We start from the raw sequence: 15956 nt of genomic DNA on the forward strand, positions 1-15956 counted from the left end.
ATATAAGAATTATAAGTCCAAAGTCTAATTAAAAGACATGTTTTTCCAAGTAAACAGATCAAAAAGTCCGGTTCTCAAAAACTTTTGGAATCCAAAAGAGATTATGTCTCCATATTAGACCTTACTCCTATCTAGAGAGGATGTTTCTAACCGATCACCTGCTTAAATAAAAGTATTCCAAAGTATATTGAAAAATAAAAGAACACAGAAACAATTGTGAAGTTGATATGAATCAAAAAATAAAAACTCATATCAGTTTAAATAAAATAATAACATACGTATCATATATTTATTAAATTGATATAAACATATCAGATGTGAGTAGTTTTTTTTTCCCGATAAAACAGGTGATCGGTGAGAAACAAGAGTTTCTTTGCTAACCACCGATCTATTTCAGTATAGGCAAATTTAAAACTAACACTTCCACAACACATGCATGTTGAGAAAGAGTGCAAGTTTAAAATACGCACGTAGTTATCGGTGAGATCTTTTCGCTCTTAATTAAATATTTAGAATTTGAATTTTGAATATGATTTTCTATATATATTAGGAAAAATGGCCCTTATGCAGTACGAATATTAAAATACTGAACAAAAAAAAAACATGCATATTATGTTGCATCTAGGATTTTAAGTTTAGTTTGGTACATTAACAGATGTAGATTCAGAATTTCGGAAAGATGGATGCATACACTACTACAAAGAGATAGATTCAAGATATAAATTTGACGAGTTCAATTTTTATTTTTTTGATTAAATAGTAGTAATAAGTTTTTTTTTTACGTATATAACTATGATTTTCTTTTCTTGTTCCATGCACAAAAATTTATCATCTAATTAAACCGTAAAAACTCTTGAAGAAAAAAAAACCATATAGAGATTTGATATATCATATATATATATAAGAAATGTCGAGAATTGTAGCTCAATCTCTTTATGATCAGAGACAAATGGTAGAAATGTTGTCGCCCACGATTGCTCCGTTGTTGAACAACGTCGGAGATCATGTCACCGGCGACGAAGCTGAAACTCCAGTTCATCAAGTTCTGATGATGCAGCCGCAGAACTCTATTCCGTTTGTACTGTCATTTAGCAACCTCACATATAGCGTGAGAGTTCGCCGGAAAGTTGCATTTCCGGCGATATACGGTGGCCGGGCAGAGGAAGCGCCGGTCACGAGGACGAAGGTGCTTTTACATGATATATCAGGAGAGGCGCATGACGGAGAACTACTCGCAGTGCTCGGCGCGTCTGGTTCAGGGAAATCGACTCTGATCGATGCGTTAGCTAATCGAATTGCGAAGGAGAGCTTGAAAGGGGAGGTAAAATTGAACGGCGAGAAATTGCATACGAAGTTGCTGAAAGTGATATCGGCGTACGTAATGCAAGACGATCTCCTTTATCCGATGCTTACAGTGGAAGAAACGTTAATGTTCTCAGCAGAGTTTCGGCTTCCACGGACTCTGTCGAAATCGAAGAAGAAAGGTAGAGTTCAAGCTTTAATCGATCAATTAGGACTCCGAAACGCCGCCAAAACTATAATCGGCGATGAAGGCCACCGTGGAGTCTCCGGCGGTGAAAGACGGAGAGTTTCAATCGGAATCGACATCATCCATGACCCGATCATCTTATTTCTCGATGAACCTACCTCTGGTCTCGATTCCACCAGTGCTTTCATGGTGGTTAAAGTTCTTCAGCGAATCGCACAGAGCGGAAGTATTGTGATAATGTCGATTCATCAGCCAAGTAATCGAATTCTCGGTTTACTTGATCGATTGATCTTCTTATCACATGGACAAACTGTTTACAGTGATTCACCGTTCAATTTACCCCAATTTTTCGCGGATTTTGGTCATCCAATTCCAGAAAACGAGAACAGAACAGAGTTCGCGCTTGATTCAATCCGCGAACTCGAAGACTCACCTGATGGAACAAATAATTTAGTTGAATTCAACAGAAAATGGAAAAATACTAATCGGAATTCTGCAACAACGCCGGCAAGATATGATTTGTCATTAAAGGAAGCAATAAGTGCAAGCATTTCCAGAGGAAAATTGGTTTCTGGTGCGACGAATGATGCTGCTAATCCTACTGCTATGGTTCCTACTTTTGCAAATCCAGTATGGACCGAAATGGCTGTACTGTCAAAGCGATTATTCACAAACTCATGGCGTATGCCGGAGATTTTCTTCGTCCGTTTCAGTGCAGTAATGGTCACGGGTTTCATCCTCGCAACCATTTTCTGGCGGCTTGACAATTCCCCTAAAGGCATATGGGAACGCCTTGGGTATATCGCATTCGCAGTGTCAACAACTTACTACATATGCACGGAGGCATTGCCCGTTTTCATTCAGGAGAGGTACATTTTCATGAGGGAAACGGCTTACAATGCTTATCGGAGATCGTCTTATTGCCTCTCTCACGCTTTGGTTTCGCTACCAGGTTTGATATTCCTCTCTTTATTGTTCGTGACCCTGACGTTCTGGGCTGTTGGCCTAGACGGTGGAGCTTCGGGCTTTTTGTTCTACTTTTGTGTCGTTCTAGCTTCAATCTGGGCGGGGAATTCATTCGTCACTTTCCTCTCTGGTGTCGTTCCTCATGTCATGATCGGGTACATAATTGTAGTTGCATTACTCGGATACTTCCTCCTCTTCAGCGGATTCTACATGAACCGCGATAGGATCCCATCTTACTGGATATGGTTTCATTACCTCTCGCTCGTGAAATACCCATATGAAGCAGTGTTACTGAACGAATTCAAAGACCCCACAAAATGCTTCGTTCGTGGGGTTCAATTGTTCGATAACAGCCAACTGGGGGATTTACCAAATTCAATAAAGGAAAAATTGTTGGAAAATATAAGTGAAACGTTGAACGTAGCGATAACAAGTTCCACTTGTTTAACCAGTGGTGCAGATATATTGCTGCAACAAGGGATAACTCAACTGAACAAATGGAATTGTTTGTGGGTAACAATTGCCTGGGGATTTTTGTTTAGGATTTTGTTTTATTTCTCTTTGTTATTGGGAAGTAAAAATAAAAGAAGGTAATACATAAGTTAGATAACATGATATCATAATAATGTATTCAAAGATAATTTTGAATATCATATTTTCACGAGTTTCATCTCACATATTCATCTGGATCCACCTTCTTTGTAATAGTACCTACAATCCATCTTCTGTAAATCTTAAATCCGTGTATGCTTATGTACCAAACCGAAATTTGAATTCCTCAATAGAGCAAAAAATTCCATGTCTTGGAGGCTTACATTACAATATCTTAGTATAACATTGTTATAAAGCAAATGAGGATTCACAACAAAGTAACTAACTATCCTTCCCTTACATATATATAATGAAGTAACAACGCGTAGCATGTTTTTATTTTTGTTTATCATCGATGTTCAATATTTGTAAAGAGATTTTGGATAACATAAATTTGCGATTGTTTCCATACTCAAGCAGGACTCGAACACAAAATCTTTCATCTAGGGTGTCAACACGAATATATGTTTTAAACGTACACTCTTTGTCAACATGACTAGTACTCCACTCTTCTCCATCCAAATTTCAAATATTTCAACATGCATATGTTGTTGATGTGTTAGTTTTAATGTGCCACACTGAAATAGTATAGTAGTTACCAAGGTCTCCTGTTTTCTCACCAATCACCCAGTGACGGATTCAGAAATTTTATTTCATGGGTGCTCAATTATTTTTAGTTTGAGAATTGCTATATAAAGTAGGTTCTTAGTTAATACATTTGAATAAATTATTACATATTACAAACAAATATTAGTGTTTATTGCAAAAAGCAATGGGTGCTCATAATTCATAACATACATCCGCCACTGCAATCACCCCCTCCCCCCCCCCCTCCCTCCTATCATATTGAAAAATTTACTCACACTCGATATATTTATAAAGTTAACACACCTGCAGTTGTGCTAACTTTATATTTTCGTGTTTGATTTTTGAATTCGTGCTTGGAAATTCCTCTGTACGTAAAACGTTCATTATGAAAAGTGATTCCCTCTTTAGAGCTCGATTGCATACCAAATTTCTGATCAAGAATAAAAATATGAAACTATACTAATTTTGGTGGTGTTTAACTTATTTTCTATGCAAATGTTACATTGTTTTCTAATATGTCTTATTTTGGTAGCCTAACCTCATTGCTTTTTAATACTGTGGAACAAAACATTTCTAATGTAAGAAGGAAATTTTGGTTCTTATAATTCTTATGCATATTCTGAGTTTCAATTTGTTTGTCGCTTACTTTATTTTATTTTAGTCAATTCTAAAAAGAATGTTTTTTTTTTGGACAACTTTTTAATTCTAATTTTCCACATGTAACATGTTTAAGATCATAAGATTAAAAGTTATTTGATCAATTCTAGTATTCTACATATCTTACAGTTTAGCACGACAAGATTCAAAAAATTTCTTTATATTTTTAAACTCTGTGTCAAGTCAAAACTGGACATACAAATTGAAACTAAGGGAGTACTGTACATTGAATCTTCTTTGGCTTATTCTTAGTGCGTTTACTTATTTATATTTTGACTTTCTAGTTAAAAATCCTCTATCCGTGCATGATTCATCCAAAATTGTGCCGAAAAATCTCATTTTGAGAGTAAAATGTTCCCTATAAAAAGCGATCATATTTTCAGTACTCTCGAATATGAAACCTTTATAATAAATGAGCACTTGCAAGTAGGGGTGTACATGACGGGGTTGGTTCGGGTTTTTTAAATATCAAACCAAACCATTAGTGTAAAAATTTTAAATTTATAAATCAAACCAAACTAATAAAATTTGGATTTTTTCGGGTTTTTCAACCTCGGGTTGGTTCGGGTTTTTTAAATACCAAACCAAACCATTGTGTCTAATTTTTAAATTTATAAATCAAATCAAACTAATAAACCTCGGATTTTTTTCGGTAAAGTTTGCATACGTTATATAATTAACTTGTGCTCCAAATATTTCTTTAGTCCAACCAAAATACAATTATCTAAGGTGTTTCTTAATAAAATAACACAAAATATGAATGAGTGATGACACTAAAATATTCAATAAAAAATAATAATGAAATCATCATATAAAATAAATATTGCAAAGTTATAATGAAAATGATCATAATTTAAAAGGACTAAATCACTAAAATAAGTTTAATAAGTATTAGTTACATTACTAAATATTTAAGGAAAATTAAATATTATTGTCATTCTTATTTCTTAGTGTTGAATTGATTTTCTTTTTGCATTAGTATTAATTTGATTTTGATTTAAGTTTTATTATAATTATGAACATCTATGAACTATAATCTTTATTGGACCATTCCAAATTTTAAGTTTTAAACTTGAAATAATATATTAAAAGATAAAAACTATGAAATAGTATAAGAAATATTTTAAACTTATATCAATGTAAATAACTTTATGTATAAAATAAAATTTTAAAATTACATATATAATGTCGGGTTGGTTTGGTTTTGGGTTTTTTTTTTTTAGTTAAAACCAAACTGTAACATCCGGTAAGTTGAAATAACTATGAAGAGGCTTAAAAATCGAAAATAGTCATTTTTGGAAAGAATTCAAAATCTGAAAAATTTGGCTAAGTGTGGAAATTAGTGAGTTTTTGGCCAACTTTGAGCAGTCCATAACTTCCAGCTCAGGATGAGTTAGGAGTAGTTCCAGTTATGGTTGTGAAGCTTGTGGAATGACCTTTCCAACGCCACTGAGTTTGCTCGATTCCGAGTTCTTATGAGCGAGTTATGGCCATTGAAAGTTGGGCAGTTGGCAGGGAATCCGTCCGGAAATTTTAAGGGCATTTTGGTCTTTTCCCTAGCCATTTCTTTTGGGATTATATTGTTGTATAGGGCTGATCTTTGGATCATTTTATCCCATTTTAAAAGAGAGAAAGCTAGGGCTTGAGTGAAGAGAAGAAGAGAAGAAGAGAAGAAGGAGAAAAAGAAGAGAAGAAGAGAAGAAGAGGAGATCAACAAGTTTCCGTCGTGGAAATCGTCGAGGGTGATCCCAATCAAGGTATGTGAGTTCTTTGTGTGGGTTGATCCTTTCCCCCACACACCAAGCTCATTTTTATGATTTGAGAAAAGATTGGATTTGTTGTTGAAGTTGTTGTTGTTGAAATTATTGTTGGTTGTGAGACATGATTGGGTTGTGTATTTGAGTTGTAATCTATTGTATGTTGAGAGATTGATGATCCCTAGTGTTTGGGGTTAGATCCATTGAAGTAAGGATGGTTTAGAGTTGAAGAAAAGGGGGAGAAAAGTCGAGTTTCTGGGGCAAGGGGGTCGGCGCGTCGCGCCTGCCAGCGCGCCCCAAAAGGGGCTCTGAGGTTTTCCCCTTGGGGCGGCGCGCCTTGCAGAGCGCCAAGGACGCCAAGTTTCCCCATTCATTCCCCACCTTCTCATGCATGTTCCTTGGTATTGTACCTATGTTGTATGGTTGTTTCCAACACTCTAAGGTACGTTTAAGCCTCTCGAATATATCTGTAACATGTGATCAAACACCTTGAATCCATAAATCCAATTCAAGGAGAGTTAGTTAGAAGTCAAGAGTTAAGTTCAAGAGTTAAGAAGTAAGTCAAGCAAGTCTTCAAGGTTGTTCAAGAGTCTTTATTGAACGTTTTAACTTCAATTTAAGACTCAAGTTTCAAGTCAAGCAAAGAGCTTAGAGTTTCAAGCTAAGTAAAGAGTCTCAAGTTTCAAGTTGAGTCAAGAGTTTAAAGTTGAGTTCATTTCTCAAAAGCTATTAGGGAACTAAGTATTCCCAAAGAAGCTTCTAAATGTTTTTTTACATTTGAGTAAGAAAGGAACTATGATTCCAAAAGAGCCTTAGGGCTAGTTTTCGAGAAAAAGGAACATCGTTTTCCAAGTGAGCCTTTGGGCTAGATTTTGAGTAATTATCTCATTTAAAGAAAGATGTGTTTAAAACACTTATGAGCTAAAAACATTTTGGGAGTAGTATCGAGCAACGATTTGGGGACGTGAGTTCATATTATACTCAACTCTCCATAAGAACCATGTAGCCAACATGGGAGTTAACGGGTCATACTTTTTAGATGAACCCGTAAAGTTAAGCTAGTGGATCCACTTAGTAAAGTTAGCTTCTTATATCAAGACCAGGTATAGGATGGTCCTCAGGCAACGTGAGGTAAAACGTTGTATCATTAGCTTCCTATATCACGGAAAGGTATAGGATGGTCCTCAGGCAACGTGAGGTAAAACGTTGTATCATTAGCTTCCTATATCACGGCAAGGTATAGGATGGTCCTCGGGCAACGTGAGGTAAAATGTTGTATCACCACTTATATTCATAGTGGTGGTTTGTCGGTTAGAGAAGCTCCCACAGTAGAAAAAACATGGTTCCTCGAGGGTTCTGCTTAGTATGGATGGGGGTATGGGACTTCATTCATACATTGCACAAGTAGACCTTGAGAGGAAGCATGTTATTTTCATGATATTATAAATATGATTTTTACGTCATGTTTTAAGAGTTTTACAAGTTTTATATATTGCATGTGTCTTATTGCTTTATATATTGAGTTCAGTTATTCATGAGTTGAACAGAGCCAAGGTAAGTGTTCTCTTGTACTCTTTTCAAGCTTAAGTTGTGGTTTAGTTTTCTAACTCGCATACTCGTACATTCAATGTACTGATGCCAGTTGGCCTGCATCTTATGCCGATGCAGACACAGGTACCCCGGATCAGCATCCTGCACGTCGTTGATCCAGCTGAGCACTCCAGAGTCAGTGGTGAGCCTCCTTGCTTTCCGGAGGACTCGGTTATTTCGTGTTTCTAGTTTTTATTTTGTTAGGATGTTGCGGGGTCTGTCCCAACATCCATCTCAGTATGTTAGAGGCTTCATAGACAGTCAGCCAGTTAGTATTGAGTCTCTCATCTATGTGTAAATATTCTATTTTGAGACTCGAGCTGCCTTTTGGCATGTTATGCATCAGTTGGTTGTTTTATAACCTTTCATTGCATTGAGTTGTACTGTTGAGTTAAGTTTTCGCTGAGTTAAGAAAGCCAGGCCAAGGGTTCGCCTGGGGCCAGCAATGGTCTCCGGGTGCCGGTCCCGTCCAGGGTGTAGGCTCGGGGCGTGACACAAACCAACTCAAATATAATCGGATTTTTTTTACCAATACCAAACCAAGTCAAACCAAACCACTAGTCGGGTTTTTTGTTCGGTTTGACTCGATTTTCGGTTCGATTTTGTGCACCCTACTTGCTAGTCATCACAACATTAGGATTGTGGGATCCAGTTAGGTTATAACTATTGCTCAAATTAGAATTTGGTTTGATTAATTGGTTCTTCAATTATATTTAAGATGATCGACTAATAAATTAAATTAGGTCATGGTAAAGCTGGTCCTGTGGATTTATTAATTAGGTTTATGTGATCTTTGATCCAGAAATTAATTACAATTAAACATTCAACAAGCAAAGGTCACATATATTAAAACATAAATAAGCTATTGGAAAGTGAAAGTTGTCCATGATAATTCAAATTATGTAGTATGAACATAGATAAACATAATGGGCAGGCAAATTCTTTCAATTATAGGGAAGGTATAGAAATTTTTGCTTTCGATGTGACGTTCAATAAATTTGAATTTGCTCTCGTAAGTTCCACTTTGAGGAGAGGAGTAAATCAACTCAAATTCGAGACATTTAAGTAAAGATGAAGGAGTATTTATCATTGCACTACCATCTCTAATAATGATGAGGTGTAGAATTGGAACTTTTTGAATAAGAAAGAACATAATTGGTGAGCTACTAACAAAATTAATGTAGATATCATATTTTCTTCTAATAATTTCTAAAGATATATAATTAATAGAAAAGGTTGGATAAAATTGACACTATTAACACTATTCGTATTGCAAGAAATTTTTAAAAGTTAAAAAAGATTTTTGATATGTAAATCAAATAAGTGCAAAGTATTTCCTATGTTCTATTTTACAATTCAGAATACCAAAAAATAAATTTTCTCTTAATTAAGAGTGATTTATTTATTGCAATTATACCTTTACCATTAAGTAACTATTTTTAAAACTTATTAATGGAGTACTATTTATACAATGTATATACTGTCAAATGTCAATATATAAAGCTTAAGGGGTTATTTAATTGATGGGATTATAAGAATAATAATTTCGAAATAAAATATGAGATAATTAATTATTTTATTCTATATTTAGTTACGGTCTGTCTACAGATATTGAGTAATCCCAAGATTAGACCTAAAACCCAACTTCAAAAAACAATAATATGTAATGAATTACAAAAAGAAAAAGTATGTATTGAAATTATCTTTGAGTACATTACTATGATATTATCTCTAGCTTATTATTACCTTTTTCTTGTTCTTACTTCCCAATAACAAGCAAAACTAAAACAAAATCTTAAAGAAAAAATGTGGAATTTATTATTTTTACATTCAACATTTTGCTTATACTATCCAACAACTTCTCCTTTAATGAATTAATTCGACGACGTACATCTTTTTTTCAATAATTACTAAAGGTAATTAAATATAGTTATATAAATCCTTTTTTTCTTAAATAATTCATAGTAATAGTCTCTTATTCAGAACAAACTATTCCAAGTTTAAATAATGTCCAACAATTTTGAATTTAACTATCAAGTTTGTTGAAATATGATCATCCTTCATCATTTTTTGAGCTTGCACCAACTTTCTTTTGCTTTAACTAGATGTATATCTAACTTACACACATGCTTAACACCAATATATATATATATATATATATATATATATATATATATATATGTGTGTGTGAATTTAAAATGTTTTTTTACTAATTAACAAGGGATACAACGCAGGAAATATATCACGGATCGCGCGAAATGTATGTGTGATGCATGTAAAAGCTAGTTTTATTGAATATATATTTGAGGTCTCTTATTAAGATTTGACTTTTATGCCACCAAATTCATTGAGCAATATTTAGATAGGTAAATAAAATAATGAATAGTTAAAGTATAAAACTCATAATTTTTTTTTTTTTTTTTTACTATTAACTCTTTAAAAACTATACAATATATAGTCATACTACATATCTTAGGAAATGTGGGGGCAAAAGTACTAAAAGGCCATTCATCAGCCATGAAACTATAGTCATGCAAGTTCTATTAAATTTTCAATTGCAAACACCTTTACACCTAAAACCCAAATTTATAAAAACAACTTACAATGAATTACCAACAAAAAAAAAAAAAGTATTGAAAAGTATCTTCAAAAACATTATTATGATATTTATATCTAGCTTATTATTACCTTCTTTTGTTTTTACTTCCCAATAACAAAGAGAAATAAAACAAAATCCTAAAGAAAAATCCCCATGCAATTGTTACCCACAAACAATTCCATTTGTTCAGTTGAGTTATCCCTTGTTGCACCAATATATCTGCACCAGTCATTACACATGTAGAACTTGTTATCCTGACGTTCAATGTTTTGCTTATACTGTCCAACAATTTCTCCTTCAACGAAATCGGAACATCCCCGAGTGGGCTGTTATCGAACAATTGAATCCCACGAACGAAGCATTTCATGGGATCTTTGAATTCGTTCTGCAACACTGCTTCATATGGGTATTTCACGAGCGAGAGGTAATGAAACCATATCCAGTAAGATGGAATCCTATCACGGTTCAAGAAGAAACCACTGAAGAGGAGGTAATACGCGAAAATTGCTACAACAATTACATATCCGATCATGACATGAGGAATGACACCAGAGAGGAATGTGACGAATGAATTACCAGCCCAAAACGAAGCAAGGACGACAGATAAATAGAACAGAAAGCTCGAAGTTCCACCGTCTAGGCCAACAGCCCAGAAAGTCAGGGCTGCGAACGATATAGAGAGGAATATCAATGCTGGTATCGAAACCAAAGCGTGAGAGAGACAATAAGACGATCTCCGATAAGCATTGTAAGCCGTTTCCCTCATGAAAATGAACCTCTCATGAATGAAAACGGGCAATGCCTCCGCGCATGTATAGTAAGTTGTTGACATGGCGAACGCGAAAAACCCAATCCGTTCCCTTACACCTCTAGGGGAATCATCGAGCCGCCAGAACATGGTGGCGAGGATGAAACCCGTGACCATTACTGCACCGAAACGGACAGCGAAAATCTCCGGCATACGCCATGAGTTTGTGAATGACCGCTTTGACAGTACAGCCATTTCGGTCCATATTGGATTTGCAAAAGTAGGAACCATAGAAGTAGGATTAGCAGCATCATTCGTTGCACCAGAAACCAATTTCCCTCTAGAAATGCTTGCACTTATTGCTTCCTTTAGTGACAAATCATATCTCGCCGGCGTTGTTGCAGAATTCCGATTAGTATTTTTCCATTTTCTGTTGAATTCAACTAAACTATTTGTTCCATCAGGTGAGCCTTCGAGTTCGCGGATTAAATCAAGCGCGAACTCTGTTTTGTTCTCGTTTTCCGGAATTGGATGACCAAAATCCGTGAAAAATTGGGGCAAATTCAATGGCGAACCACTGTAAACAGTTTGTCCGCGTGATAAGAAGATCAATCGATCAAGTAAACCGAGAATTCGGTAACTTGGTTGATGAATCGACATTATCACAATACTTCCGCTCTGTGCGATTCGTTGAAGAACTTTAATCACCATGAAAGCACTGGTGGAATCGAGACCGGAAGTAGGTTCATCGAGGAATAAAATGATTGGGTCATGGATGATGTCGATTCCGATTGAAACTCTCCGTCTTTCACCTCCGGAGACTCCTCGGTGGCCTTCATCGCCGATTATAGTTTTGGCTGCGTTTCGGAGTCCTAATTGATCGATTAAAGCTTGAACTCTACCTTTCTTCTTCGATTTCGATAGAGTTCGTGGAAGCCGAAACTCTGCTGAGAACATTAACGTTTCTTCCACTGTAAGCATCGGATAAAGGAGATCATCTTGCATTACGTACGCTGATATCACTTTCAGCAACTTCGAATGCAATGGCTCACCGTTCAATTTCACCTCCCCTTTCAAGCTCTCCTTCGCAATTCGATTAGCTAAAGCATCGATCAACGTCGATTTCCCCGAACCAGACGCGCCGAGCACCGCGAGTAGTTCTCCGTCACGCGCCTCTCCTGATATATCATTCAAAAGCACCTTCGTCCTCGTGCTCGGCGGTTCATCTGTCCGGCGGCCGAAGATCGCCGGAAAAATATTTTTCCGGCGGACTTTCACGCTGTATGTGAGATTACTGAATGACAATACAAATGGAATTGATTGCTGCACCGGAAGTTCCATTGTCAGAACTTGGTGAACTGAATTAGTTTCAGTTTCGTCTCCGGTGACATGATCTCCGACGTTGTTCAACAACTGAGCAAACGTCGGCGACGACATTTCTAACATTTGTCTCCGATCATAAAGAGGTACGCAATCTCTTACTGGTGATACATTTTGAGCTACAATTCTTATCATTTTTTATATGACGAAAATTTTGTGTATGGAAAGAAGAAAATAATTAAAAGTTTGGCCTCTAATTTAAACTAGTGAAGCTACTCATCTCTATAAGAAAAAAATAAAAAGAGCAGACAGCCTACTATAGGTAGATTATGATCTTAATTAGCACTACTACTACACTAATTAATAAAGGGTTGGTTATGAAAACATATTAATTGTTGCATCATGCATGCATGGGTTCTTTTCACTTAATATAATGATGGTCGTGTACGACCTAACTTGGACAACTCAGCTAATTTCATGAAATATCTATATATCGCCTTTCACTTACGTGTGTTTTGATAATACTTATGGGGTTGGCTTGGTGGTTGTAAATAATACTTCTTTTGTTTATTTTTACTTGTCTTGTTTTGTTTTCGAGAGTCAAATTGTATGGAGTTTGATTAATATATTAATTAGATGCATTTATTGATCATCATATTAATATGAGAAGACAGTTGCAACTTATAACATTTAAAATATTAAATAAATCTAATATTCCTTTCATTTCAAATTAATTGAATTTTTGAGGTGTTTCACACCCTTTAAGAAAAGAATATATACATAAATTAAACATAACTTTTCATTTTTAGTCTTATTAATTATTGTCAAATTTATGATTAATATAACTTAACATTTATTATAATAACTAATGAAGGGTAAAATTGAAAGATTATTCTACAAATAGTCTTAAAGATTGAACAATCAAGTTTATTTTGAAAAATGAAAAATGTCTCAACAATTCAATTAATTTGAAATGAAGGGAGTACAATTTAGGTTCAAATTCTTTCAATCCAAAATAAGTTAACTTTTTTTATTTTACGCACTCCTTAATAAAGTTAATTAATTCACTAATCAAATAATCATTTAATGTGATTACCCTTTTAGTTTTACATGATAAAGTTAGAATTTGAAACGAAAAAACCATTAATGTGAAAATGTAACTTCGAAAAAGAACTTCTTGAGCTTTAAAAAAATTATTTATTTTAGATCGTTAAAGAATAAAAATGCTAAAGATTTATTTATTTTGAATCGAAAGTCAAAGTATTTCATATAAAATAAAATTATGTGTATTAAAAATGCGAAAATTGAACTAACTAATACCAAAAATAGAAATCTCTTTATTAATTATAATAAATACATATTATATTTTTGGGGGTTTATGGTTTAAGAGGGAGGATATATTATAAAATATCTTTGATGAATTTTGGAGGATCAGGATGGGGAAGAATTTTTATACCATAAGGTGTGGAGATGACCTAAATTTCCTAATTTTTTATCTACACGTCTGGTTTTACTGGGGTAGGGGTGGTAAGGGGTATGGGTAGGGACACATGGGTAGTTGTAATTTGAAGAAGTTGACGTTATGTGGACACAAAGGATTTTTTTTAGTTTTCGTTCGTACCACATTAAGGTCCGACTATTTTGAATTCGCGTCACGTAGGAATACCTCATTCAGGGGGAAGCGCTCCTTACTAAGGATTTTTTATGCCCAGGGATCGAATTTGAAATTTTTGATTAATGATGGATCGTTGCCCCATCCGTTGCACCACATCTGTAGGCGGTAAGGATGGTCCTTTATAGTTTTCTTTTTGGTGTTTGGTATCTGCATTAAGGTCCGACTATTTCAGATTCGCGCCATGTAAGGTCTCATTTAGGGGGAAGCCGCGCCCCTTACTAAGAAATATTTTATACCCAGAGCTCAAACCTGAAATTTGTGGTTAATGAAGGAGCAACCCTATTCGCCGAACCACGACGTCTGTAGGTGGTAATGATGTTTTTTTTTTTTAGTTTTCCGTTAGGTGTTTAGTATCTGCATTGAGGCCCGACTATTATGAATTCGCGCCATGTTAGGATCTCATTCATGGGGAAGCGCTCCTTACTAAGAATTTTTTTTACTCAGGGCTCGAACTTGAAATTTCTTCGGTAGGCAGCAAGGATATTTTTTTTTAGTTTTTCGTTAGATGTATGATATCTGCATTGAGGCTTGACTATTCTCGATTCATGCCACATAAGATCCCATTAAGGGAAAAATGCTCCTCACTAAGAAATTTTTTTATATCCAAAACTAGAATTTGAAAATTTTAATTAATGAAGAAGTAATCTGATCCATTATACCATTTCAGTAGGCGGAAAGGATGGTATTTTTAGTTATGTTAGATTTCTTATAAGTCTTCGTATTTTAATTTTTAGGTATGGATGGTAATCTACTGATAAGTAGACTACTATTTGAGCAAGACATATATGGGTAGAAAAATACATCAAAGAGTTTTATGGATTTGGTCATAAAAATAATAATAATAATTTTTTTATTTTATTTTTTTGAGAATATATTTTTTTCAATTTATTTGAAAATAAGTATTCTATTTGGCTATGAAAAATTAAATTAAAACAATAACTTATAATTTGTTTTTGACTTATTTATTTTACTTAACGTTCAAATATGAATATTATTCTAAATATCCTTTGCAAAAAACATAACCTAACTCAATAAATTCTAAATAAAGTTAAAAAAATATTTGAAATTTATGGTCAAATATTTGCTGAGTGCTTTTCTATAATAATTATATAAGAAACTATTTAAACATACATAACTACTATTTTGGAGTTGTACCTGTTTGTTCAAATTCATTGTATTTGTTTGCTCAAATTCGATATAGTATCGATCAATTTGCTTTATATTTATCAAATACATTATATTTGTTCGTTCAATCTAGCTGTATCAACATGTATGATTATTTCTTTTTATTACACACTTCTTAAGGATACATTAGTTAGCAAAGAATTTAAATATTTAATTCTTATCCGTAACTTAAGGAATAATCTCTCTTTATCAAATATTTATATTTTATTGAGGCATGTATAATTTGTAAAAATAATAATTATTAAAAAAATATGAAAAAAATAATCTTTATATCTTTAAAATAATAAATAATTTGGGATAATTATTATATACTCCCTTTACTTTATATTAACTAAATTTTTGAGGTTTTTTTCATTGTTCAAAATAATTGAATTGTTCAAAATTTAAGACAAATGTTTGAAATTATTTCCATATTTTTCCTTTCATTTATTGAAGTTTTATATTTTCAAGAAGATGAATTGCACTACTTACAAAGTTATATTTATAATCTCACAAAGGGCAATAGTGAAAATTATGATTTAAAGTATGTCTTGAAATGTTTTTTTTAATAAGTGTTTATTGCCTCACAAATTTAATTAATATGAAATAAAATGAGTAAAATATAATAAATAATTTGAGACGAGAGCGATACATTTCTTAAACAACAGGTAAATGGAACCTGATATCTAAACTTGTACTCTCTCCGTCCCATTTTATATGTCATCCCTTTCTATAAATAGTTGGTCCATAATACTTGTCATTTTATAAAACAATGCATAAATTATCATATTGTTCCTTTTTTACCATTGTGA

General features: G+C 33.9%; 5 protein-coding genes across 5 annotated transcripts in view; 3 read left to right on the forward strand and 2 right to left on the reverse strand.

Moving 5' to 3' along the window:
- The window catches only part of LOC125818561 (histone H4), a 400968-nt gene that overhangs the window by 233693 nt on the left and 151319 nt on the right, over positions 1–15956 (forward strand). The window lies entirely within an intron of this gene.
- LOC125818537 (spliceosome-associated protein 130 A) overlaps positions 1–15956 on the forward strand; it is a 201231-nt gene that overhangs the window by 65448 nt on the left and 119827 nt on the right. The window lies entirely within an intron of this gene.
- LOC125818553 (caffeoylshikimate esterase-like) overlaps positions 1–15956 on the reverse strand; it is a 271599-nt gene that overhangs the window by 58614 nt on the left and 197029 nt on the right. The gene's annotated exons all lie outside the window — the stretch shown is intronic.
- LOC125818949 (ABC transporter G family member 6-like) lies at positions 908–3049 on the forward strand. The gene has a single exon (XM_049498459.1). The coding sequence runs from the start codon at positions 908–910 to the stop codon at positions 3047–3049; it is 2142 nt and encodes a 713-aa protein (XP_049354416.1).
- Positions 10294–12501, reverse strand: LOC125818542 (ABC transporter G family member 6-like). The gene has a single exon (XM_049498030.1). It carries the CDS (start codon positions 12498–12500, stop codon positions 10323–10325), a length of 2178 nt encoding a protein of 725 aa, XP_049353987.1. The 5' UTR covers position 12501; the 3' UTR covers positions 10294–10322.

The sequence above is a fragment of the Solanum verrucosum genome, unplaced genomic scaffold, assembly GCF_900185275.1.
Source record: "Solanum verrucosum unplaced genomic scaffold, falcon-dt-bn FXZP01000252.1, whole genome shotgun sequence".
In the NCBI taxonomy this organism is placed as follows: domain Eukaryota; kingdom Viridiplantae; phylum Streptophyta; class Magnoliopsida; order Solanales; family Solanaceae; genus Solanum; species Solanum verrucosum.